General features: G+C 35.5%; 1 protein-coding gene across 4 annotated transcripts in view; it reads left to right on the top strand.

Moving 5' to 3' along the window:
- RIPK2 (receptor interacting serine/threonine kinase 2) overlaps nucleotides 1–27,736 on the top strand; it is a 74,575-nt gene that overhangs the window by 15,547 nt on the left and 31,292 nt on the right. Inside the window, exons 5-14 of one of the 4 annotated variants that reach the window (XM_064588138.1) lie at nucleotides 864–913; nucleotides 1,743–1,904; nucleotides 6,411–6,496; nucleotides 10,778–10,867; nucleotides 11,512–11,605; nucleotides 13,245–13,400; nucleotides 13,959–14,421; nucleotides 19,199–19,250; nucleotides 23,289–23,807; nucleotides 24,994–25,120. In XM_064588138.1, the coding sequence (XP_064444208.1) occupies nucleotides 864–913; nucleotides 1,743–1,904; nucleotides 6,411–6,496; nucleotides 10,778–10,867; nucleotides 11,512–11,605; nucleotides 13,245–13,400; nucleotides 13,959–14,296 (976 nt within the window). In that variant the 3' untranslated portion in view covers nucleotides 14,297–14,421; nucleotides 19,199–19,250; nucleotides 23,289–23,807; nucleotides 24,994–25,120. Of the gene's footprint in view, nucleotides 1–863; nucleotides 914–1,742; nucleotides 1,905–6,410; nucleotides 6,497–10,777; nucleotides 10,868–11,511; nucleotides 11,606–13,244; nucleotides 13,401–13,958; nucleotides 18,556–19,198; nucleotides 19,251–23,288; nucleotides 23,808–24,993; nucleotides 25,121–27,736 lie in introns of those variants that run through there. The other 3 variants (XM_045896273.3, XM_064588139.1, XM_064588140.1) reach the window with 3 other exon arrangements.

The raw sequence follows: 27,736 nt of genomic DNA, 5'->3' as shown, positions 1-27,736 counted from the left end.
CACCCAGGTGCCCCGAAGCTACATTTTAAAGTGTGATTTTTAGTCTTCTCTCATAAGTGTGGTGAAAATAGAGACCACAGTCGTTAATATTTTTAAAATTAAAGATGCCTTGCTTTAAGCCACTTTTACATCCTTGAAAAGAATTTAAAGTATATATTATTGTTCTGTCAATTTATAATATAGTACTAAAAGGTTATTATCTGGGCGCCTGGGTGGCTCAGTTGTTAAGCATCTGCCTTCAGCTCAGGTCATGATCCCAGGGTCCTGGGATGGAGTCCCACATCGGGCTCCCTGCTCGGCGGGAAGCCTGCTTCTCCCTCTCCCACTCCCCCTGCTTGTGTTCCTGCTCTCGCTGTCTCTCTCTCTGTCAAATAAATAAAATCTTAAAAATAAAAAAAAATAAAAGGTTATTATCTTATGTGACATTGATGGAGGAGGGAGGGAAACAGTGTGGTTAACACTTAACACTACCAAAGGAGATAGTACTTAGGCCAGAAAAAAGTCAATAGAATAGAGCTACATGAGATCATCTTTTTTATTGCTCTTTATTTTGTGTGAATAATAGAATCATGTAACTAGAGGTCATTAAAAGTCATCCACAACAAGTTATCCTTACCTTTAACTCCAAATTTTTATTACAGTAATTTGTTAATTTTTCAAATTAGATTAATTCCCTTTCAGAACAAAACTGTATATAAACACATCATTTTTATTATATATGGTGATTCTTTATATAGCATTTCACTACCTTATTACTTGCAAAAATGATATCTCCACAGTCAGCTTTTAAAATCAGTACTATTTTAGTTTATTGTGCATAGTTAGTTTATAATGTCCTGTATGTATATTTTTATCTTAAAAAGCTATGCAGTGATCACATGGGAAGTCTTAACCAGAAAACAGCCTTTTGAAGGTAAGTGTACTTTCACTTCCTTATTCTAGACGACAGCATGTTGGTAGGCCATATTCAGAACTATCTAAATAAAGCCCATCTTATTTTAAATCTGCCTACCATTCATTTTTTGGAAAACACACTATAAAAACAATTTATCAATTCTGAATCCACTGTATATTAAAAACTGTACTGGATTAAGGGTCAGAAAAATGTAGATTCTGATTCTTGTTCTGACAATAATTAGCTCTGTAATCAAGCCACTAAATCTCTTGAGTCTTCATTTCTTTTTAATTTGCAAGATGAAAATTTTGAATTTTATTTCTAAGATTCATTCCAGCTCTAAAACTCTTTATTTGAAAATTTAATTAGTGCTCCTTCTATAACTTTGAAAAATAATTTTTAAGTTTTCTGATAACATTGTCCATTTCTTTATTTTGAGGAGTGTATGGGTCAGCTATCTGTGTAACAACCTCAGAATCTCAGTAGCTTACAAAATAAGTGTATGTTTCTCATTCACATTAGGTGTGAGTGGCCATTTTTGGCTGTGCTAGGTTCCACTCAGTTCTGCCGAGCTCTGCTCTATTCATGTTCCATTGGCCAAATCAGGTGACCAAGCTTAAAATTAATGTGGTGAGGTGAGGCTGTAAATACGACAGGAGGCAGACGAGTCTGTCACTGGCTGGGATATATATGTGTATATATATGTTTTTAACAGAAAGGGGGGTAATGCATTATTCCTATGATTTTAAGTTTCCCTCATTTTCATTTGGTTGACTTTAGAATGTATTTAATTAGTGTATTAAATCATAATATATTTCTAATGAATGAAATATATTTGTTTTGACAGAAGTCACCAATCCTTTACAGATCATGTATAGTGTATCACAAGGACATCGACCTAACACTAACGAAGAAAGTTTGCCACTTGATATACCTCATCGAGCACTTATGATCTCTCTAATAGAAAGTGGATGGGCGCAAAATCCAGATGAAAGACCATCTTTCTTAAGTGAGTGTACAGTTTTAGTCTGGACCTTTTGAATTACAAAAACAGTGAATATACTGTGAATAAAATATTCCTTGAAAAATTACACAAGTTAGATGGCAAGCTTAAAGTTGTTTTTTGTTTTGTTTTTTGTTTTTAATTCAGTTGCTGTTTTTATTTTATGAGATGAGATTGGAGAGATAAGGAGGGGCTTTGGCTACCATTAAAAGGCTAGAAATTTATTCCAAGTACAATGGAACAACATTAAAGTGTGTTTTGTATGGAAATGACATCTAATTTAAGTTTTGGAGAGATCACTCTTGTTGCTGTGTGGAAAATTGACTGGAGAAGGGTAGGCATGGAAGCAAAGAGACCACCTAGGAGACTCTAGCAAGAGTTTATTAAGGTGCTAATCCATGATAGACAAATTAGATAGAATTAAGATTTATTTCAAAGGTAGAACGGATCATCATCTAAATGTAAACACAGGAGAAAGTTTTTATGATCTTGTCTTAATCAAAGAGCTCTTATATATGACATCAAAAACAAGATCCATGAAAAAATGATAATTGAGCTTTGAAAAAACTGAAAATTTTTGCACTTCAAAAGATGCTGTTAAGAAAAAGTGAAAAGATAAGCCACAGACTGGGGAATCATCTTTCTAACTAAAAAAGCAATGAAATATATTTTTTATTCAAAATTTGTGTCCAATGCTCATTAGTACTATATTTAAAAAAATCAAAAGTTGCTTGTAATGGATTCACATTTTATTTCTTATTTCCCAGAGCTATGTGGGAGGATATATATCTCCTTTGTCCCCAGTGCCACTTCCAACTATTCATTTCTTTTCCATTCTCTAAAAATTCCAACTTCTCTGCAGATCATACCATTAGGCATACTTACTTCTCTACAGACTTCGTGTTTTTTCCCTATTGTTCTTTAAAGACTTTTGCTGAATACTTAAAGGAGCCTTCTGCAGATCACAGAGCTCTCTCTCTGTATGTCTCCCCTCTCTGGTACTGCCCTATGAACTCTCTCTGCCTTGGTCTACCCAGACTTTCAGCCCCATCTCTTCAATTAAGTTTCCACTCAATTGAGAAGTGAGGCTCCACCTCACTTCCCTCTTAAGCTGCAGCTAGAAACTCTCAACACAGTAAGCGTGGGCAGTCATAAGGCTCACCTGATTTGTTTGCCATCTCAGTGATCACTGTCCTTTGTTGCCTGATATCTAGTATCTTGAAAACCACTGTTTCATGTATTTTGTCTGGCTTTTTTGGTTGTTTTAGGCAGAGTGGCAAATCAAACCCTGTTGCTCCATCTTGGCCAGAAGTGGGAGTTATTTATTGGTTTCTCTTTAAATTAATGGCCAGGGCACCTAGGTGGCTCAGTTGGTTAAGTGTTAAGTATCTGCCTTCAGCTCAGGTCATGATCCCTGGGTCCTAGGATTGGTGCTTGGGCCTCCCTGATAAGTGGGGAGTCTGCTTCTTCCTCTGCCCCTCCCCCTGCTCGTGCATGTTCTCTCTCTCCTCTCAAATAAATAAATAAAATCTTTAAAATTAATTAATTAATGGCCAAAATTGGACACTAAACACTACTTAGCAATTCTGTTATGCTTCTCAAATACATGTACTATTCCATTTTCATAGATCAACTGTTCTAAAGGTGTGGTACAAGGGCCCCTGGGGTGGTTGGTCCCTGAGACTTTCAGAAGAATTCACAAAATCAAAACTCTTTTCACCAAAATAATAAATACTAAGATTTTTTTTTTTAATTCTCATTCTCTCATGAGTATATAGTGGATTTTTCCAAAGGCTAAATGAGGTATGATGGTTTCATTGCTCCAACAAATAATGGAATGTGTTCTCACATATATATTCTGATGTCTTAAATTTTTCTCAGTTTTAATTTGTAATATAGTAAATATCAATAGATATGACACAAACGTACAAAAGCTATTTTGGATAGTCAATAATTTTGAAGAATCCTGAGACCTAAAAGTTTGAGAATTGCTTCCTTATATCAGTGATCATCTTGTACTATTGTAGGAGATACCTAAGGCCCATCCATTCTTTATGTTCCCAAAGTGAAGATGAAATCCATTTCAGTCCCTAAGAAGGAAAGTATAGAAAGAACATTTCCAGCTTTTATGTGCCCCTCAGCACTCTTCCTCAGACTTACCTCATTTGCTAATTTTGGAGAAAAACTGAGCATGCTTATCTGGTTCCTTCTCAGTTTTTTTCCTTCTTTTAGAAGTCAGCCTGTCTAAAGGATGCATACATTTTCTGCTCCCCCATGTGGAAGTAGATGAGGCCTGTGGCTGAGTAAAGCTGTGAACTCTTTCCAAGCCCATTGGCTACAGATCTAAAGGTAAATTCTCCAATTATCTTTATCAGTAATAAAGGTTGATACTTTGATCATCATTTATCATTATCCTGTGGCTTTTCTTGATAGATTCTGAGCTTAGGAAAAGAAGACAGTGGTTAATACCTTAGCCTCCCTTCTTAAACCTCTGGCACTTCATGCTCCATCTTTCCTTTGAGCTGATCATCTGTTCTCACACTACATTAAGAAAAGAGAAACCATGAGAGAGCACTACTACCTCATAGATCCACTACCAGATCTACAATCTTAGTTGTACTTGTATCCATTTTTCCTGCCTTATCTCTTTTACAGGGGAAAAAAGTATCCATATACTTAGACAAATGTAAACGTATCACTTGTGCTCTGAATACCATCCCCAAGCCCTCTCCAGTTTCTTTTCCTTTATATTCTTGCTCTACTCTTGCAGTGCCAATTTCAGTCTGTCTACTGGATCATTCAGCTATCACACAGATATATTCCATTATTATCCCCTATTTTTATATAGGAAAAAAAACTCGACTTCATGTGTTGACTTCAGGTACCACCTCATGTTTTGGCTCCCATTCAAATCTAAACACCTTGTAGGAATTGTCCATACTTGTCGTCTCTGCTTCTTTCCCTGTAACTCAGTTTTTTTTTTTTTTATTTTATTTTATTTTTTTTTTTTTTTTTTTTTTTTTTTTTTTAAGATTTTATTTATTTATTTGAGACAGAGAGAATGAGAGACAGAGAGCATGAGAGGGAGGAGGGTCAGAGGGAGAAGCAGACTCCCTGCCCAGCAGAGAGCCCGATGCGGGACTCGATCCCGGGACTCCAGGATCATGACCTGAGCTGAAGGCAGTTGCTTAACCAACTGAGCCACCCAGGCGCCCTGTAACTCAGTTTTTAACAAACTTGTATCAGTCTTCTGTTTTCATATCTCTACTAAAGCTACATTGTTGGGGTTACCAAGGATGGCAGTGTTAGAAAATCCTGCTTACCTTACTTGGCTTCGTGGCAGATTAGACATGACTAATTAGCTATTCCTTCCTTGGAACTTTCTTTCTGGCAGCTTCAAGACACCAGAGGCTACACAATTTAGTATCCTCTCTTCCTCAATCTCTTTCTCTTCCTCTACTCAATTTCGAACTGTTGGAACGCCTCAGAGCTCTACCATGGGCCCTTTACTGTCTGTGTCCTATGTATATTCACCCCCTGGATAATCCAGTCCAGACCATGGCTTTATATACCATCCATATGTTAGCGATGCTCAGTTTTATATCTGGAGCCCTGGCCTCTCCTTTCAGCAATAAATTCATATATTATTGTAGTAGTTGTAGTAGTAATTATGATTATTTCCATTTGTTGGCTATTATGAATAATGCTGCTATGGCTGTTCATATGCAAGTCTGTGTGTGAACATGTTTTCATTTCTCTTAGATTGCTATCAGTGAGTTGAATTGCTGGGTTGTATGGTAAATTTATCTTTCATTTTTAAGAAACTCCTAAATGTTTTCCAAAATGGCTGCATCATGTTACATTCCCATTCTTAAATGTGGTTATTTGTCTTATTATTGTCAGAGTTCTTTATATATTCTAGATATAAGTCCTTTAGCAGATACATGATGTGAAAAAATGTCCTCCCAGTCTGGGGCTTGTCTTTTCATTTTTCTTAATAGCAGCTTTTTGAAGTGCAAAAGCTTTCAATTGTTTTGAAGTGCATTTATCAAAATTCGTTATGGATCCTGTTTTTAACGTCATATCTAAAAATTCTTTGCCTAACCCAAGGTCATGAAGATTTTCTCCTATATTTACATTTAAGTGCATGATCCATTTCAGGTTAATTCTATGTATGATTTTAGGAAGAGTATAAATTTGTCTTTTTTTATGTGGCTGTCCAGCTGTCCTAGCACCATTTGTTGAAAAGATGATCCTTTTCCTGTTGAATTGCCTCCGCAACTTTGTCAAAAAGCAACTGACCATAACTATAAGGGTTTATTTTTAGACTCTCAAGTGTATTCCATGATGTATATTTCTATCTTTATGCATATAATAAAGACTCTTAAGAGGGTTAAATGTCATCAGTTTGGGGAAAAATTGACTTAGGGCCTTCTCAGTGAAATATTAGCATTTATATTTTGCAGTTTAATGATTAGAGCAATCTGAACTCTTTTTTTTTTTCTTATTTAGAATGCTTAATAGAACTTGAACCAGTTCTGAGGACATTTGAAGAGATAAATTTTCTTGAAGCTGTTATTCAGCTAAAGAAAACAAAGGTAAATTGCTAAATGAAATAGTAGAAATTGAATTTAAAACAATCATATATTATTCATGGAGATTTTCAGCTTAGTTTAATTTAGTTATTATCTATATATTTTTCACACATATAGGCTACAGTTTAACAGAGACTATGAATACTGTTTTCTCTGTCACCAAAGAGCTTTTCCATTTCATTCAAATGCCACTTCTAGATTTCAGAGGCATTTCCAGAACTCCCATATATGAAATGTAAGCTTAAAACGTGTAATGACTGCCTGTTATGTACAATGAATGCCCTAAATCACTAGGGTTTTTTACCCTGTATTTCTTAACCTAAAGTTTTAGTATATAGAGAGTAATAGAAGTCTGGGTTCTTACACTTCTTTTTATTCAGTGTTCTTGGGCTTTTTTTGAGATTTATTGCCAAGTTAAGCTATAGAATTGTATTAATAATTGAAGCCAAAATGTATAGTTTTAATGCTTTATTTTATTTTGTTTTGTTTTCCCACTCAAAAACTCTATTATATAAATCAAAGTAACAGTTGATATGAATTACTTAGAACAATTGTCTTATTTACTCATTCTGGCATTTGTAGATTAGAACAATTGAAGGGACCTATTACTGCAAGGTTTTCTTAATATTATCAAAATTTGTTTAAAAAGCAACTACAGGGGCACCTGGGTGGCTCAGTCGGTTAAGCATCTGCCTTCGGCTCAGGTCATGATCCCAGCGTCCTGGGATCGAGTCCTGCATCACTTCTCCTTTTCCCTCTGCCTGCAGCTCCCCCTGCTTGTGCTCTCTCTCTGTCAAATAAATATATAATATCTTTTAAAAATAAATAAATAAATAAATATAAAAAGCAACTACAGTCCTTTAGGGACAAAGTAAGCATAGTTGAATACTTGCTGAGTTTCATTAAATTGCATCTGAGATATAATAATAAAAATAATCAGTTATTAACCAAAGTCTTGAGTTGTAAACAAGCATAGTCTACAGTTTATGTATCATTAAATGACATTGATTGCCTCTTGCAGTTTGCTGTATCTTTTGACATAACCTTTAGTTTAAGAGGGAAATGCATGAAGAAACAGCCACCTTTAGCCAAACTAAAAATTGATGGTGGCAGTATTAGTGCCTGTGTTTTAAGGAACTAGAGAACTGTGTTTCCATTCTTTTGATAACTTTTCACTGACCTCCCTGCTTCTGAGTAGGTACAGTCTTTTCTAGAACATTCCAATCTCTCCACTTCTTAGTAGCTATAAACTTCTGTTATATATATATATATATTTTTTTTTTTTTTTTTTTTTTGCTTTATCTTTTCAGTTCTCTTTTCTCTCCTTACAACTTTCTCTTCTTCTGCCAAGCAAAGGTGGATAGAAGAATTTGTTCTCTTGGTTATAAAGTGGAAGAGAACCATTCCAGTTCTTTTTTTTTTTTTTTTTTTTGTCCCCAAACAACTTAAACACTAGGATCTATATTTTTTTCACTTTTTTAAATTTTAATTCAATTAATTAACATAATGTATTATTGGTTTCAGAGGTGCAGGTCTGTGATTCATCAGTCTTATATAATACCCAGTACTCATTACATCACATGCCTTCCTTGATGTCCATCATCCAGTTACCCCATTGCCTCACCCCTCTTGCCTGCAGCAACCCTCAGTGTGTTTCCTATGATTAAGAGTCTCTTACGGTTTGTCTCCCTTTCTGGTTTCTTCTTGTTTTATTTTTTCCTCTCTTCCCTATGGTCCTCTGCCTTGTTTCTCAAATTCTACATATCAGTGAGATCATATGATAATTGTCTTTCTCTGATTGACTTATTTTGCTTAGCATAATACCTTCTAGCTCCATCTACATCATTGCAAAACACTATGATCTATATTTAAAACTGTTAATTTTTTAGGAGAAATTTAGGCTTTTTATATAAAATAAAGTACATATTTTCAAATACCTGAATACCATTTAATAATAGCATTGCTAAATTACTAAAACATTACTTTCTTTGTTGTTCTTAAGTAGCTCTATTGTTTTTACTCAGAATTTTAGTATTTTTTTCTATTTAAAAATATTCTTTATCAATTCTGTGAAACTGGTAGGGGAAGAATATCGTCTCTATTTATGGATAAGACACTGAGGTATAGGAAAGTTACACAACACTCTACACAGCTAGCTAATGGCAGGGCCAAGAGTAGAATACAAATTTAATAAGATTTTTCATCAGGAAACTTCTGGGGGCACCTGGGTGGCTCAGTCAGTTAAGCTCCTGACTCTTGATTTTGGCTCAGGTTGTGATCCCAGGATCATGAGATCAAGCCCCACATCAGGCTTCGCACTCAATGCAGAGTTTGCTCCAGGTTCTCTCCCTCTCCCTCTGCCCCTCCTACTTAAGCATGCACGCATGCTCGCTCTCTCGCAAATAAATAAATAAAATCTTTAAAAAAAAAAAAAAAAGGAAAGAAATTTCTGAAAACCCAGGGCTCCTGGGTGGCTCAGTCAGTTAAGCATCCGCCTTCGGCTCAGGTCATGATCCCAGAGTCCTGAGATCAAGCTGGCATCAGGCTCCCTGCTCAGCGGGGAGCCTGCTTCTCCCTCTCCCTCTGCTCTTACTGCCCCCCACCCTTGCCATGCTCTCTTTCAAATAAATAGATAAAATCTTTTTTAAAAAGAAAGGAAAAGAGGGAGGGAGAGGAAGAGAGGGAGGGATTTCTGAAAACAAAGACCACCAGTTAGGGTGACTTGTTTTGTTTGATGTTCCTACATTTTTTCCAGTTCTTTGAACCAGGTCCCATAAATCATGTTTTCAAAGATAGCCTTTCCTATATCTTAAAAAGTAAAAACTGAACCAAAAGAAGTTTTTCCTTAATATTACATTTCATTTCTTTCTAAGGGTTGATTTACTAGTTCATAAATAATATGAATTATCATAACATCAGTTATGAGAAATGATGTTATTAATTCAAGGATATTGCATTCTCAGAAATGTTTCAATAAATTTAAAAAAACAGAAAAACTTATATAACAGAGACAGATCCAAAGAATAATTCTAAAGGTTCACATAAAAAGGTATTTAACAAATGCTCATTGGACTGCTTTGTGCAAAGTACTATGCTAGGTGGATTATATATACAGATGAATAGTGATTTTTTCTTCTAAAATTCCTTACCCGTGTAATGGAGCAGGCAGTCATATAAGTATGAATATGGAGGGCTGGTGTAGTACCCACCAATTTCTAAAGTTCTGTAGAGCAGTTGACATTATGTTGGTTTGGAGAAGAGAAGCATACTACAGGCTTGTTTTTTAAAATCACTCACTAGTGATGGCAGCTAATCCAACTGGTTTATAGAGGTGGGAGTAAATCACTAAATGATTTTAATACAGAGGTTTAGCATATAAATAAATCATCTGCTTAATAGCTAACATGTACTGAATGCTTACTAAGTAATCTTAGGACTTTTTTTGTTTATAATCCTCCTTACAATAATCCTGCAAAATAGGTATTCTTATCTCCAGTTTACAGAACGGTAAACTGAGAGTAAGTCTCATGCCTAAAATCCAATAGTTAAGTATCCTGGGATTCTACACCAGACCTGACTGGCTACATGATCCCCATCATTCCATTAGGACACTCTGTATCCTTTACTTTAGCCCTCAGTTTCTTATCTGTAAAACGAAAATAATACTTGTACTTACCAGCACAGTGCCTAAAATACAGTAAATACTTAAAAATTATGATAGATACATAGATACATATACTTACACAAATTGAAATTTATTAAGTACCTAGTTTATACCTTCTGTTCATTATCTCACTTAATCTCTTAAACAATCCGGCATGTAGGTATTAGTCCATCTTTTTTTTTTTTTTTTAGATTTTATTTATTTATTAGAGAGAAAGCAAGAGAGAGAGAGAGAGCACGAGTTGGGTGGGGGGGCAGAGGGAAAGGGAGGAATAGACTCCCAGCTGGGCAGGGAGCTCAACACGGGGCTCCGTCCCAAGACCCTGGAATCAGGACCTGAACTGAAGGCAGATGCTTAACCAACTGAGCTACCCAGGCATCCCCAGTATTAGTACATCTTTAAAGATAAATTTGCTCAAGGTAACCAAATGATATGAGGCAGGATTCAAAGTCTGTTTCTCTAGTTATTACCTTTAGGTTTTATATTTATATCCTCAAATGATTTAACTTTACTTTCCAGTGATTTTGTATAAACATATAAAGTATGTTAAGCAGATTGTATTTTACTCACATAATTTCCTAATCACCTTCAACTAAAGGACATATATGCATTCATTCCAGTTAAAGAGTGCCTCAAGCACTGTTCACTTATGTGACAAGAAGAAAATGGAGTCATCTCTGAACATACCTGTAACTCATGGACCACAGGAGGTAAAAAAATTATGTTGATAAACTCAAAATATGAGAAGAAAATGAAAAATCATTTAGTCTTAATTCCTTCCTTTATATGTGGGAAGCTAAAACCCCAGGAGATTTTAAGATTTATTAGGTAGCCGATGGCAATCTCCATTTCAGACTCCAACACTCCTAATTTTCACGCCACTGTTCATTTCATTGAATCATATATAGTCCTTGCTTCTTTGTTTGCCATTAACTTTAGTCCCTGTAATTGTTTCATATAATGAATGGTGTTCCAATGTGTCCATAGGCAAATCATTGATTACATTTTTACCATTATATTTATGCCTTCTTATCCAAATGTAAACTAGCTATAATACTGCTTTGTCCTTACCTCTTACAATGATTAATGAAAGGCAAAATGCCATTTCTGTGGCTATCTAAAAGGAAAGATTTCTTTAGTAGCATTCATTCATATTTCAAATTAATAATTTCTCCTAAGAATATATAAGATTTGTTTTATATATGTGTTTCTTTAATTTTATAAGGTATAAATTGTAATAGTTTTTATTCTTTTTTATAGTAAACTAAAATCAAGAACTATTCAGAAATTAAAGCTATTTAACTTTAAAATGATTTTCTATTAACCTAAATCATTTATCTTCTATTTACTTTAGGAATCGTGTGGATCCCCTCAACCCCATGAAAGTAGTGATTCTAGTAGAGCCTCAAAGTCCCTGTCAGCATCTCCAGACAATGATTTTTTATCTAGTATGTAAATTTTTCAGTCAGTATTACTTGCAGGTTTTCCATTTTTTTTAAGATCATATTATTGGTAAGCAGTCATGGTTTGTATGGAACACAGCTTTCATCTGTAGCCATAACTCATTTTTTAAAAGTGTTAGAATCCTAAGTTGTGAAAAGAGTAGTGGGATGTTCCATAAATACATTAAAATATTGAATGCATTGTGTTCAACTTTGTGAAATATATTTAAAAAAATACTTTCTAAGAGAAGAGAAATGTTTCTGAGTAACCATAGTATGAGATAGAAAGTGATGTATTGTAAAGGAGATACAATGTAGAGCTATGGTAATACACTGGAAAAGTAACATTTTTTATAAAGCATTTCACAACAACCTTGTGAGGGAGATATTCCTCATTTTACAGATTTTTAAAATCAAGACTTCCTGGATCACATAGTTAGTAGCTGGCAAATCCAAGACTTGAAGCCAGGTCTTTTGATAAATATTTTCATGTCACTCCACTACACCATGTTGTCATCATGAAGAAATTGTTTCTGACTGAAGGTTGGACCTATAGTTATAAAGATGGGCATTCCAGGCAAAAGGAACAACATAGAGGCACAGAAGCAAGAAAACACAGAGAACAGTGAGTAGTTGGTTTTAGCTGGTAAAGAGGATGAATGAAAGGAGATAAAAGATCAATAGGGTGGAGTCATATCATCACAAATTCTAACACTTGGCGGAGCTATTTGGGCTTTTTCACTTGGGTAGGGAGCAACTATTGCAGATATTTGAGCAAGGGTGTGACATGATAAAAATTTTTTGCTTTAGGAAGATTCGTCCTGGCTGGAATATGTATGGAAGGAAAAGGAGAATGCAGATGGGGAAACCAATTAGTAGACTGTTGGTCTGTTACTGTAATATACATGAGAGGTTATGAGACCTGATCCAGAATACAAGAAGGGAGAAATGATGAGAGAAATGTTATGGAGGACACACTGAAGGAGTTTATAGAATTCTACTTGTAGGAAGGAAGAGAGAAAAAAAGAGCGAACAAGTTGTCAAGCCTGGTGACTGGGAGAACATTGATGCTATTAACAGAAATAGTTGAAATAGGTTTTAGAGTTAGATGAATAATTAAGTTTTTAATTTTTTTTTCAAATTTGAGGTGCTTAGCAGTGCATATGAGGTTGATGTCTAGTGGACTGTTGAAAATGTAAGACTAAGGCTCAGTGAAGACAGGAAATTTAATTATATAGATTTTGGAAGAGAGGTGACAGTTGAGACCCTGAGGTTGAATAGGATTACCGAGGAAGAGTGTAGAAAGACACATATCATAAATAGATTTAGAAGACACATTTAAAGTACAGAAGAAGAAGAAGACACAGAAGAAATATGGGATTATGTGAAGAAGTAAAATTTCATGATTTATAGTTTATATAAAACTGACAAGCCAGACAGAAGTGTGGTAAAAACATTCATTATAAACGCATTTTTGTTCTAAAATATATTTACTTGTGGAATTAGGTTTATGAACCAGCTTTAATAACAGTGAAAATTTAAACACATTGAATACTATCCTCTGTGTGACCCAAATGTTGATATTTTAGCTAATAGGAATAGCTAAGGACTATCCTACCCCTAATGAAGATACTGTGTTTTGTAGGAAAAACTCAAGACTTTTCTACGCTGTGTCACTATCCAGTAAATCACAGTTGCAATAGTAACATTTCTGCAGCTCAAAAGGGGACATTTTGTGATTACAAGACCACCCTATGCTCTTTAACAGTAATAAATCCAGTCCCAGCTGAGGGAAACTCAGGTAAATATTTAGCACTTTGTAAATGATGCTGTTTATCTCGCAACTATATGTTCAGTATATTTGCCATGCAATAAGTTTTATTTGTCTTTATTTCTTCAACATGATAAATATATACCTTCTTAAGTAGGAAAGTACTTCCAATCCTAGGAGATAAGAGTGCTAACATGTAATAATAGGCCCACATGGTATTCCATGAACATCTAACATCTGTGTAGGGAGGGAGTGCTAAAAGGAGGTGTGACTTAATATGTTACTAAAGGTAAAGTTATTTTTGTTTATTTAAAAATATGCAGATATCCTTTATATTAAAAAATATATATCTATAAGATAGATTGGGTTTTGCCCCCGTGGATTTATAGTATATAAAAAGGCTTTTTCTGGGAAGGGAACTGGAGTGTTTCCTGAAAATTAGCAGCATCCTCCAAAATACTTGTATTCCATATTAGCATAATCGTAGAAAATTAGGGGTTTTATTCCTTATTACTTCTTTGTTCATCCAATGTTACTCATAGCTGTTTACCTGTCCTCACTCATTTGTCATGCCTTGCTCTTCTGCAGTACGATCACAGCCTGGCATAGCCCAACAGTGGATCCAGAGTAAAAGGGAAGACATTGTGAGCCAGATGACAGAAGCTTGCCTTAACCAGTCACTAGACGCTCTTCTGTCCAGGGACTTGATCATGAAGGAGGACTATGAACTCATTAGTACCAAACCTACAAGAACCTCAAAAGTCAGGCAGTTACTGGACACCACTGACATCCAAGGAGAAGAATTTGCCAAAGTTATAGTACAGAAGTTGAAAGATAACAAGCAAATGGGTCTTCAGCCTTACCCAGAAATACTTGTGGTTTCTCGATCACAATCTTTAAATTTATTTCAAAATAAAAGCTTATAAGGGACTCTTTTTCAAGAAGAAAAGTCATTCTATAAAAGGGTATTTTATTTCTCTGTTGCCTTTATCTTATCGGCTTTATAAAATCCACATGAGTATTAGAAGCATTAATGAAGTTTCTTCTTCAGGTAAATATTAGTCTTCTTCCATGACATTATAGTATTTTTTAAAATTAATATATTAGAAAGTCTGCATTTTGCTACAGAGTTCAATTGTCTGTCTCTTTGGTTAATTGAAATTATTTTTTAAATGTAATAATTATATTCTTGTATATAACAATGTCTTAAGGTATGATGCATTTCTCATGGAAGCCATTTTCATATTCATTTTCTTTGTGGGTTATTTATTACTTGTCTAAGATGCAGTTTGGCTTTTGGAAATGTAGCCTTTATACTTAAATTAGAGCTAGTACAGCATTTCTAACCTATAGTGCCAGGTTCAAATCCTCACCAAAAGGTTGTTCATTAAACTTTGTTATCCAGATTACAGTTTTAAATCCTATTCATTGAATTCTTCTTTAAAAAAAAAATGTTTCAAAGGTAAAATGACACAAAGTCTATGGAGAAAAAATTAATCTTTCAATATATGTTTCTACCCTCATTTCTAACCTCAACTAGCAACCAAGGTGACCAAAAATTAACAGCACACTGTTTATCCTTCTATGCCCTTCTTCCTACTCGTATGTATACATTCACGTGGGAAAGGGTCTTTCATTAATATTATTATAATACATCATATTACAACCTAATTTTTGCACTCAATAGTACATCATGTACAGCCTTCCAGATCATGAATAAATCTAACTCATTCTTTTTAATTGCTGCATAATGTCAAGGCTGCTTTTTTATTTTTTTAACTTATTCACCAAGTTTAGCCAAAACAATATAGTGTGAGTAATTTTTTTAATAGCTTATGTCACTAAGTGAAAATTTACAAGGCATAATCCCCCTTCTGAAAATGTTTATTAATAATGTCAGCAAAAAGTATGATGCAGGATAAATTCTAAACAAACTTTCAAGAAGCACCAGATGCACAGTATGAAAAAAGAAGGAGAAGGAGATTGGGGCAATTAAATATTTTATTAAAATTGTAAAATAAGTATTTTAATCTCCATTTGGAGCTTGACATTAACCTGTGGCACCTTATTACTCTGAGAAATACGGAAATTAGTAGGGAAAAATAGAAACCAATTAAGTATATGAGTGATCTATTATATCTCTTATTTTTAAGGTGTTAGGATAAAGATTTAACTTGAGAAATAAGTTGAGAAGATGGGATTGTTTTAGGTTGTACATAGACACAGCACTAAATAACATTTAAGTCAAATAGTAAGGAAGTTCTTTTCAGTTCTTCCTTGAGCCTTCTAATTAAGTAAAGGAGAATGTCACAGTCGTGCTGTCATCTTTTAATCCCCCTTGTTAAGAAAAAGAAGAGGCTTCAGAACTTCAGAAACAATATTTAGCGGGCACCTGTGTGACTCAGTCATTAAGCATCTGCCTTCGGCTCAGGTCACAATCCCAGGGTCCTGGGATCAAGTCCCACAACAGGCTCCTTGCTCAGTGGGAAGCCTGCTTCTCCCTCTCCCACTCCCCTTCCCCCCTGCTTGTTCTCTTTCTCTCTCTCAAATAAATAAATAAAATTCTTTAAAAAAATATTTAGCAAGAATTTTGTAGTTTTTTAAATTGTATTTTATTTGAAAATGACCTACATATGACAAGTGGTACTGATTTTGTATTTATAATGTTTCATTTTATAATATTCAAATAAAAAGACAAGCAGAAATACTAAATTGTGATATAGGAAATACATGAGTGTGACAGCAAACATAGAAGTAGTGGAAGGATGACATTAAGATTGTCACTCAAGGAAGGGACCTAATAATCTATAATTATCCGGGTTTTTTTTTAACTAGATAGTACTAGATGATCTGAAAATGTCATTCTTTGCAGTGTATTTTAAAAGAGTTTTACCCATAAGTGTAGTCCACAGAGCAGCTGCATTAACATCACCTGGAGCTTGTGAGAAATGCAGCCTCATGGCCCCTATCTCAAACCTGAATCAATCCCAGGTAGGAAGGTTTAGAAATCTGTTTTAACAAACCATCCAGGCCATTATGTGTGCTAAAGTTTGAGACTCTGGTTTTTTTTGTTTGCTTTTTTTACTGTGATTTTTTTTTTTTTTTTTTTGTAGTTGTCACCTTGGCCTTTTTTTTTTTTTTTTTTTATGTTATGTTAGTCACCATACAGTACTTCATTAGTTTTTGATGTAGTGTTCCATGATGAAGGGGGGGAAATTAGAGGGGAAGATGAACCATGAGAGACTATGGACTCTGGGGAAACAAACTGAGGGTTTCAGAGGGGAGGGGGTGGGGGGGATGGGTTGACCAGTGATGGGTATTAAGGAGGGCACGTACTGCATGGAGCACAGGGTGTTACACGCAAACAGTGAGACTCTTTAAGAAATGCAATAGAATTATGCATAAAATAATTTCCCTTTAGTTTCACAAATCTGTTTTCCTTATGTCCATTTGCCACATTTGTCTTCAGGATATATAGTCTCAGAACTGAGGTTTGATTAGTAAATTTAACTTTTTTTCTTTTTGCATCTGCTTGAATTCCCAAAACAATTATAGACATGTTTTACATTTTGGAAAAATCATTTAAACATGATAATCTGATCAGTAGATTGAATCTACCACTCAGCTTTTTAAAGAAGTACTTAAGAACGGGACAAACACTCAAATTATGACAGCAGAAGAGCAGAGCTGATGTGGGACAAGACAAGAAGCAAGAATAAATTTGCTGAAAGTTATACTAAAGAAATTGACATCACTATGAAAGACTGGGCTGTGGCAGTGGCAGTATCCAGCAGTGGGGGCTGGTTTTTATCTTCTTCCTCTGTCATTAATTCTCTGCTCACCCTCCCCCACCCCAAATACTCAATTTCCTAATTTACGAAGAAAAATTATCAATTGGGAGAACAGAAGAATCAGTAATCTTTCATGTTAAGCCATCCTCACAAACATGTCATTGGCTTCAGAAATGTGTTTCTTCTCTACAATCTCCACTCCCATCTCTCAGAACCCAGTTCCCAATCTCCTGCTTTTCCACCCCTTCTCCCCTGGACCCTTTCTTTTTTTTTTTTCAATGTCAAACACCCAGATTTCTTTTAAAAACAAAATTCCTTTGCTTGACTTGTCTGTACCTTCTCATCCTTTTCCTGGAAAATTATGCTGCCTTTACTCTTGTTGCCAATTTCATTCTTAATCTTTTAAAATTTTTAAAGGGACACTCAGGTGGCTCAGTCAGTTAAGCATCCAACTTGATTTCAGCTCAGGTCATGATCTGAGAGTCCTGGAATCAAGCCCTGCATCAGGCTCCAAGCCTGGCAAGGAGTCTGCTTGAAGATTCTTTCTCTCTCCCTCTGCCACCCCCCTGCTCTCTCTCTCTCTAAAATAAATTAGTAAATATTTAGAGAGAGAGAGAAAGCACAAGCAGGGGGAGGAGCAGAGGAAAAAAATCCTCAAGCAGACTCCCTGACCAGCTCAGAGCCTGATGCAGGGCTCAATTCCAGGACTCTGAGATCATAACCGATCCAAAATCAAGAGCTGAATGCTTAACTGACTGAGCCACCCAGGTGTCCCTAATCTTTTAAGTTGTTTTTTTTTTTTTTTTTAAGATTTTATTTTTATTTTTGTGAGAGAGAGAGAGAATGTGCATGCATGAGCAGGGGAGAGGGGCAGAGGGAGAAGCAGACTCCCCACTGAGCAGGGAGCCTGATGTGGGACTCGATCCCAGGACCCTGGAATCATAACCTGAGCCAAAGGCAGACACTCAACAGACTGAGCCACCCAGGCGCCCCACTTTTAAAATTTGATGTCATAGAATTAATGAATCTCTAGGTTGAAAGGAATAATTATACATGGTTATGCCTCAAATTCCTCAAATAAACACATTAGATATACAAATATCTCAGGATCAAAAACTTCTATTGATGTTGGAGGAGGCTATTACCTATTCAGGTCATGTTCTTCATGTCTAGACAGTTCTGTCAGTTCTTTCCTACATTGATTTAAAAATCTATTTCCCTAGTGTATGTATCTATCGGTCCTGGTTCCAAACATTGGGATAGTCTATATAGAGTACATCTATTCCCTCCCCCACATGACAGCCCTTTATAATATTTCCAGATAACTTCTATTCCTGAGGACTTTTGTTTTTACTTTGAAATAATCCCTTCTTCCTTCAGTTGCTATTTAAGAGGTATGTTCTGTATTTCTTTGAAAGTATGGTACCCATAACTGCATGTGATAACTTTTAATCCATTTAGGTCTTGTCAGCACAGTTGGGATATCTCTTCTCTTGAAAGTAATATATTAAAAGCCTATTTTTTAACAATGACATGACATTGCTTAGTTGATATTTAACTAAAATGAGCTAAAAATCCTCTGTCTTTTGTAACTATGCTGTTTTGCCTTATCTCTCCTTTTTTATACTCAAAGTTGGGTTGGGTTTTTAGTCCATATATAACACTATGCCTTTATCCCTCTTAATTTTTCTAAAATTTTTCTAAATTCATTCTAATTCCAGCAGTGCACTCAGTATGGTTTTGATTCCTAAATCTGGCATCTCCCAGCTTGTCATCCACAAACTTGACAAAGTTTCCTTTTGTAATTTCATCCAAGTTACTAATTAAAATTTTGAATGGTACTGGGCTAAGGAAAAGTCTGCAAAATGCCACAGGCTTGCTCCCTTCAACATGACAAATCTCAACTAATCATCACTATTAAGGTACAACCATGTACCTATTCACTAATGAACATAACTGAAATATTCTTAAAGTGTTACACGATATCATAAAAGACTACGTAATCTACAAGTTTAACCAAATAATCTCTATTTCCAGGTCAGTTTTTAAAGCATTGGCTTATTTTTTCATCCAAAATGTGTGTTTCAATGTAAGTACACTTTTCTTAGGGGTTTGGGGGCTGAGTACATTAAAATATTAAAAAGGAACATGTCTCCTGTCCTTACATAGAAAAAATATGGTATTGCTCAGGCTCTGCTTAAGAAGTCTAGATGCAAGGCACTGTGTCCACCAAAATCTCATGATTTAAGGATACCAACTGTATAAAGAATCCCCAAATTAAACATCTGAAGAAAAAAAAACTAAGAAAATTAAAGATTACACAGAAAACAACTTTAAAATAAGTATAAATAATACCCTTAGAGAGATTTGAGTGGATATATCTTTAAAATTACAAGTTGCTATGAAATAGAAACAAACATCTAGAAAAAGTTCAAACTATGTTCCTCAAAATAATAACCCAGAAGTTGTTTATTCATTTTTTTAAAGATTTTTATTTATTTGAGAGAAAGAGAGCATGCATGCATGAGTGGGGCAGGAGGTGGGGGGGGGGGGGGGGAAGGAGAGGGAGAAGCAGACTCCCCACTGAGCAGGGAGCTGGACACAGGGCTCCATTCCAGGACCCTGAGATCATGACCTGAGCTGAAGGCAGACGCTTAACTGACGGAGCCACCGAGGGGCCCCCATAAACTGTTTATTCTTAAAACCCGTCCCACTTCTCATTCCACTACTGACCTAGGGAGTTTGTTATGGTAGATAATTAGTCTGCAACATCCATAATCTGTGGTTGATTCCTTTATGAGGATATTTCGAGACCCTGAGCAAATGGGTAACTACCAATAAAATAGCTAAAAGTGTTTTCATTTCCAGTTTGAAGTCTCTTCCCCTCGTTAAGAATACAAAAAAGAAAAAATTAATCGGTTCTTTATTGATTTATGTGGTTAAGTGAGAGTATGGCTGAAATGACCAGATACTCTGCTTGTTCAGAAAGGACATAAAGAGGGGCGCCTTTGTGGCTCAGTCGGTTAAGCCTCTGCCTTTGGCTCACATCATGGTCCCAGGTTAAGAGTCCGCCTTCGGCTCAGGTCATGATCCCAGGGTCCTGGGATCCAGCCCCGCATCAGGCTCCCTGCTCCACAGGAAGCCCTCTTCTCCCTCTCCCACTCCCCATGCTTGTGTTCCCTCTCTCGCTGTGTCTCTCTGTCAAATAAATAAATAATCTTAAAAAAAAAAAAAAGAAAAGAAAAAGAAAGGACATAAAGAGACTGGACAGAATATGATTTACTTTCTGGCATTTTACCAATCAGAAATTAAGTTTCAACCTGTGGACCTTATATGATTTAATAAGATAAAATCATGCTCTGGATTTTTCCGTTATTCCACAGGGAGAAACTACTTTGCATAGGCTGTCAAACCTTAATTTTTCTCTTTATTTTTTTCACTTTTCTTGGTGAGAAATTTTAAGTTCTAGTCTCTTAGCATATTTTGATTAAACAATATAGTCATGTCAGTTATAATCACCATGTTTAACATTAGATCCTCAGGCTTATTCATCTTATAGCTGAAAGTTTGTACCCTCTTACAAACCTTTTCCTATTTCTCCTACCCTCCAGCTCCTGGCAACAACTTTTCTACTCTGTTTCTGTGAGTAGAAGGATAACTTCTAAAGTATAACTTTTTTTTTCTTTTCAGCTTCCACACATAAGTAGTATCATGCAGCATTTATCTTTATCTGGCTTATTTCATTTAGCATAACGCCCTCAAATTCCATCCATATTGTTGCAAATGGCAAGATTTCCTTCTTTCTCATGGCTGAGTGTATTCCAGTGTGTGTGTGTGTGTGTCATATCTTTTTCATCCATTCATCCATTGAGGTACATTTAAGTTTTTTCTGTATCTTGGCTATTGTAAATAAAATTTTTCTTTTAAAAGAAAAGAATAAAAAGCTGTTTTTCTGTACTATTTCTTTACTGTTTTGATACCTTTTTACTGCTGTGATCTGCTTCCCATTAACCTGAACTTGGTGAGTTTTCAGTGATTCATATGGCATGTCTGGTCTGGACAAAAGCATTTTAGAGGCTAATAAATACAGACTGTTTTCAGAGACTCAGAGAAAAACTTTTGTATGTTTCCTTCTAGGCAAACTCAGATTTTGGCATAATTGTTCTTCAATTCGGTGACATGTATTCAAAATTGTTTCCTTAAATATTCTTTGAACCTCAGAAATAATTAAATATTTAGGGTGTTAGAATGGAAGAAATGCAATACTGATGGATAAATTGTAGTGAACAAAGTATTTCTTAAGGGAAAATTTCCTCTCAGTAGGCATAAAAAGGCCTACAATCTCTACCAAAAGCCCCAACCTACTTTTGAGATTATAAAAGTTTTTCACTGGAAAACACTGCAGAAATTCCCAGTGGGCTAGCAGAGGGAGAAAGGATTTAAAAGTAGTAGCTAAGTTGACACCCTGGGCACATTCTGGTAAGGAAAAAAAAAAAAAGCCACAATTGCCTCAGACAGCATCATCCAGTGTTAGATTTCTTGACTTCTTGCTGATGTACCCTCTCCCTGACAAGGAATGTAACAATGAAATTTACTATTCATTCATTCTAGAAATCACTAGTGAATACTAACCATGTGTCAGGTAGTAGAGATGCAATGAAAAAGGTAAAAAGCCTGTCCTCAAGGGATATATATTCTAGTGGGAGAGGAAGACAATACACAAACAAGAATTGGACAAATTTATTTAAGTGAATAGAATCCCATCAAATAACAATTAGTGTTGTGAAGGAAACAAAGAATAGTGGGTTTCAGAGGGATTGGAGGAGAAGGACCTACCTTAGATTAAAAAATGATTAGGATACTTTTTCAAAAAGCAAGGTCTGAGAGATTTCCCCCAGTGAAGAAGAGGTGCCTGACAGGTGAATATTAGGAGGATGAGTGAGGCCAATGTTAATGGAGGTGGTGACTGAGGACAAGGGAGCTGTGAGCCGAAGCCACAGTAGTAAGAAGAGGCCGGAATCACATAGGACTTTGGGGAAGAGTTTGAATGTCATGATAGTGTAACGGAAGCCACTGGATAAATTCAAGCAGAGAAATGATATGATGTACTGTAGTTTACATATTTGAAGATTACTAAAGATGACTAGAGAGGGGCTAGATGATGCCTGGACTGCAGTGGGTAGAAATGACCAGATTTCAAAATTGATTGATGGGATTTGATACATTTTTTTAAAGATTTTATTTATTTATTTGAGTGAGAGAGAGAGAGAGAAACAGCATGAGAGGGGATAGGGTCAGAGAGAGAAGCAGGCTCCCCGCTGAGCTGGGAGCCCGATGTGGGACTCGATCCCAGGACTCTGGGATCATGACCTGAGCAGAAGGCAGTCACTTAACCAACTGAGCCACCCAGGTGCCCGGTATTTAATACATTTTTTAAATTATTGTAAAGAAATGCCCATTCAATGCTAGACTTCTTTCATCTTTCTAAAATAGAATGTATCACACCACATCTGTTTAATCTTCAAAGGTCCCCAAACACCCACAGGATAGAGGACAATCTCCTTATGGCAAGAAACCCTTTAAATTAGCAGCTACACAGCTTTGCAGGCTCTGCTCCTAACATTACCCTCTATGCCCTGAACTTCAGCTACACCAAACTACTCAGTTTTTCTTTTGTCATTGCCTTGCACATGCTGTGAACATTACATGGAATGCCACTTAGCCTCCTCTCATGTACCCCAAGAACTCTGAGTCATCATTCCCAACCCTCAGGACACTCTCATAATCCCAGAGACAAGTTAGTTGCTGCTTCTCCATGAGCTCATTGCAGCCCAAGTGATTTTTTAATTGTGTTCTAACAGACTGATATCCCTGAGGGCAAGGACTATGCTTTGTTATTTGTATTCCTAGAACCTATCTCTCCTGAGTTCTTTAACTGCTTTGGGAATGAATAAATGAATGGGTGGATCATGCTGAAAATTGAGTCATACAGTGTATTCACTCAGTAACAGAATTTCAGGAACATTCTTCACATTATTGTTGGTTTGAGAGTCGCCAAAAGTTGTTTTTGCCATTTTCTTGTACCATCTCATGAAGAGCAACTTTTTTTCTTCTCATCAACCCACAGGTATGCTGTTCTAGCACAAAATGACTGGTCGTTTTTCTCTACACTGTGGTAAACATGTCACACTCAGTAATGGAGAACCAAGAGAAGACAAGCAAGACAAGGACCAAGAAGAAAACGTCCAAATGAAGCAGAACATCACTGTACTAAATAGCATCTGTCTCATGGTGGGGCATATGAGGCTCAGGCATACTTGTATCGCCCAAGAAGGTTCTTAGAATAGTGCCTCCTCTAGGCTTTTCCTGATTGTTTGGGATATTACTGGACTTTTTTCACTGTTTGGGACTTTATATTATGCAGAGCTGGGAACTTACATCCAGAAGTCAAGGACAAGCTGTGCATATGTCTTGGAAGCATTTCATAGATTTACCGTCTTCAGCTGATTTTAGTCATCTTTACTCATTGAGCCAACAGGACAAGTCATAAAGGCACCCACATTTATGAAATTTGTTATCACACCTGTTTGGACAAACTATGATACCCCATATGAGGCCGGGAAATGGATCCTGATTGCCTGCATATGTGAGTATAGTACTTTGCCCTTCAGGCTCTTAGAATCTTATTCTAATCAAGGAGACCTCAAAGCTATTTTTAAACCCCTGTCAACCTAATATTTCAAATTTAGCTGAGGGCCAGTCTATTTGTGGAAAGTAGTCACTTGTATTTCTGATAATACTAAATGTTCAAACTTAGGGCCTTCGTGTCCCTGAAAGTTACATTCATTTATTTCATATTGATTTTACTTACAAATTTTATGAAAAACAGCTGGTAACTTCAGGTTCATTATCCATGAATAATTTATGAACCTGGACTAAGAATCTAAGTCCTAAGTTTAGTTCTATGAATCTTCTACATGTTACAAACTGTGGGGACATAGAAATAAGGTCTTCCACAATTAGCATATATTCTGTTGAGAGTATAAGACACATATAAAGAACAGCCTAAGCAAAAATGATATTCCATCAGAAAAAATATAAACGAGTGCTATAATATTTCAAAAGTGAGGGAGCTCACATTTGCATTGGGGATCAGAAGAAGTTTCTTAGAGAAGATGACTATCAAGATAGACTTTGAAAGACTGGATTTTGACAAACAGAAATATAAGGGCATGTACAGTAGAGCATTCCATGTGTAGAAAACAGCATAAGCCAAGGTATGAGGACAGGAAAATAAGAGAGGTATTCTATGTGAATGTCCTCCCTGAAATGGTGCAACAGGTACATTCAGTTTTCCCCACATAAGCAGAAGAGGATCCTAGTGAGATGCAATGAGGCGTTGGGATCAAATTCTACTTTAGGATCATTTTCCAAACTCATCAGGCCACTTTATTTTTTGTATTTATTTATGTTTTTTTAGTAGACTCAACACCCAACATGGAGCCCAAAGTGGGACTTGAACTCACAACCCTGAGATCAAGACCTGGGGTGATATCAAGAGTCAGATGCTTTAACCTACTGAGCCATTCAGGCACCCCAAGTCACTTTAGTCATGGGTTATAGAAGGGTAGGAAAAACAAAAGTAGATAAGTTCTTAAAACTACTATATAAAACTGTTTATCAAATGGAAAGTGTACGATTTTTGTTTTTTAAACAATGGACTTTTATCCTATTGAGAGTCCTTCCTGAACACTGATTCTTGTGAGCGGCTGTGCCTGTGATGTAAGCAGCATAATGCTGTGTTTCACTTACTGTGTTCCTTCTTCCTTTAGGAACTTATAATATTTATTCACTGCAGGAGTGTGAACTAGGAAAGCAGAATTCAGGATATCTTCATGTATGTAAAGATCTTGACACTCATCTTAGGTATAACTAGGAATGGCTACTTTGTTTTTAAAGGTAAGACCAAAAGCTAAATAAACAAATGAATAAAAATACCCATGAAGTAGTTAAGCAAATATGAACTACTATGTTACATGAATATCAACCTACAATATAGTTCTCAGAGTCTAAGCTAGACTGTTTAGTAGGTTCCAAGTTGTGTCACCGAGTTTCAAATGTAGCCACTATTAAATGTTCTGACCATAAAAAAGTAAATCTATCTAGCTTTTACATTTTCAATAGCTTTTCAGCATAATATCTCATTTAATCATCAAAACCAACCTATGTTACCTAATGGCCATTTTAGGAAATCCAAATGTTGTTTATTCATAAAAGACATCTTAACAGTTGTTTTGTTTTGTTTTGTTTTTAATTTTGACTGTAGGGTCTGAATTTGGGATAGGCAAAATCAAGAATATTTTTTAAGAAGACAAAATATAAGTCATAAATATTTAAAAATAAGAAATATTTACAGGCAACAATATCAAAATACACAGCAATAAACAACAATGGTTATTAGAAACAATTGTTTTTTAGAAACAATTTTTTTAAAAGCAAGGGATCTTTGAAAACATAATTTGAGAGAATGTCAAAAAGCACTAACAGTTGTTTGTGATTAAAAGGAATTTCTACTATTTCAGGCATAAAATAACTCAGTCATTTTACAGAAAAGAAAAAAAAGACCCAAGCTCTAATTATAATCCTTTATCCTTTTGTTCATTCCTGTAACAATTTGCAGTAAAAGATTTAACAATACACTTTTATATGTTTGTATTTAGCTATATACAGGTATATAAATACACAATAATTGATACATATAAAGCTTTAAAATATTAACTTATCAATATATCAAATGAAACAGTGTATATTTTTTCAATGTATGTAAATATATATTTTTCAAAATGGTAATTATGTATATCATAGTAATGTTATCACTTTGGAAAACCATAAAAATTTTCTTAATAAGCAAACAAATATATATTTAAAAAACATCCTGTGGAAGAAATAAGGTGAGTTTTATTCCCACTTTACAGATCAGGAAGTGAGACTTGGGAAGATAAAGTGATTTCCCAAGGTTATCCAGGAAAGACACTCATGAAACCTTTCATTTGACAAATGCTGGCTCTGGCCCTGGCACAATGCTAAGCATTAGCTAAACAAAGACTGACAGGGCATTCCCCTGTCCTTGAGGAACCACATCCCATCTTGAATTCAAGTCTTCAAAATCTTAGATAGATAGATAGATATTAAAAAAAAAAAAAAAAAAAAACGACCATAGTAACAGACCATGGAAAAGGCACTCGAATATCAAGTCAGGATACTTAGGTTGCAATTTGACTCTAGCAGTGTGGAGCCATTTGAGAAAATTACTGAAATATGCCAACTTTCAATTTTCTGAGCCACTAAATGAGTGGCTCTCAGGTGAAATTCCTAAGGACCTATCAGTACCAAAAATTTAATGATGTATAGAGCATTTAGAATTGGTACTTATAGGTCTAAAGTCAACATTAATACCATCGTGTGATAAATATACCTTTTCTTATGAGCTTGCTATTTTTGTGAGATATCTACTTTTTAAAAACCTTCTGGTTATAGTATTTGTTTTATGTTTTACTTATGTACTTTTAAGCCATGAAAATTAGCGCCATCCAAAGAAGCTCCAGTATTACCTCAAATTAAGTCAAAATCTTCACAAAATTATCTTTCAACAAGCATGTATTTTCCTCTCAGAGAGGAAAAAAGTGGGGGGAAAAAAAAAGCATTTTTGCCTTTAAGGAGATCAGATCAGGGATAAAAGGAGAAAACCAAAACCAAAACAACTATCCAAAATGTACATGTCTACTAAAAATAGGCCCTAGGATCTGGAAAATCTGTGCCAAACACGATGTGAAAATTAGAAAAAAACAGATACAAGTTGAACTGACAAGATAGCCAAGAGAAGGCCAGTTGGCTGTTTCCTAAGATACCTGGCAGGAGTTCTGACATTCCCTTACCAAACTTCAGGTTCTGCCTTCAGTTTTATAAAAATCATCAAAACCAAGCTATGTTACCTAATGGCCATTAGGGGCCTTGGCATTAAGCTGAGAATGGATCCATCCATCTGAGTGGTACTGATAAATAAAATCAGAATGCAATGCCATTTTATTCACTAAGGATGAGAAATAGAATTGTTGTTGGGCTTCTATGATTTTGTGAAAAATATGTTTTCTTCCACTAGTGAGATCTGTGCTGAAACATAAATGATAAACAAAAGAAGACAGAATAAGGGGTGTCTGGTTATTTCCCCAACAGAGATATCATAATCAAGGCTTTAGACTTGAGTACTTTTCACCCAAGACATGCCTCCGTGGACATGACAAGGACCACTTCTCTGACCTTCTGCCATCTCTTCCAATTGGTCATTCCTTAAATATGTTAGTTCCTCCCAGAAAACTTGCTCCTTTTCAAATTATGAAATATCTCAAATGTACAGAATATAACAAGGATTCCATATCCCACACATTCTAAGTGCTACATTTGTTTCAGACTTCTTTTTAAAGAAATAAAACAATATAAATAGAACCAAAGCTCCATTCCTCTATCTTCCTCTCATCACCACCAACTTTTTCTTCCCAGAATAAATAACTGTCCAAT

Source organism: Mirounga angustirostris, unplaced genomic scaffold (assembly GCF_029215605.1).
Source record: "Mirounga angustirostris isolate CCGP_5_RB_7025 unplaced genomic scaffold, mMirAng1.0.hap1 SCAF_4, whole genome shotgun sequence".
Taxonomy (NCBI): domain Eukaryota; kingdom Metazoa; phylum Chordata; class Mammalia; order Carnivora; family Phocidae; genus Mirounga; species Mirounga angustirostris.
Note: the sequence above shows the minus strand (reverse complement) of the source record. Positions and strands in the feature narration are given on the sequence as shown.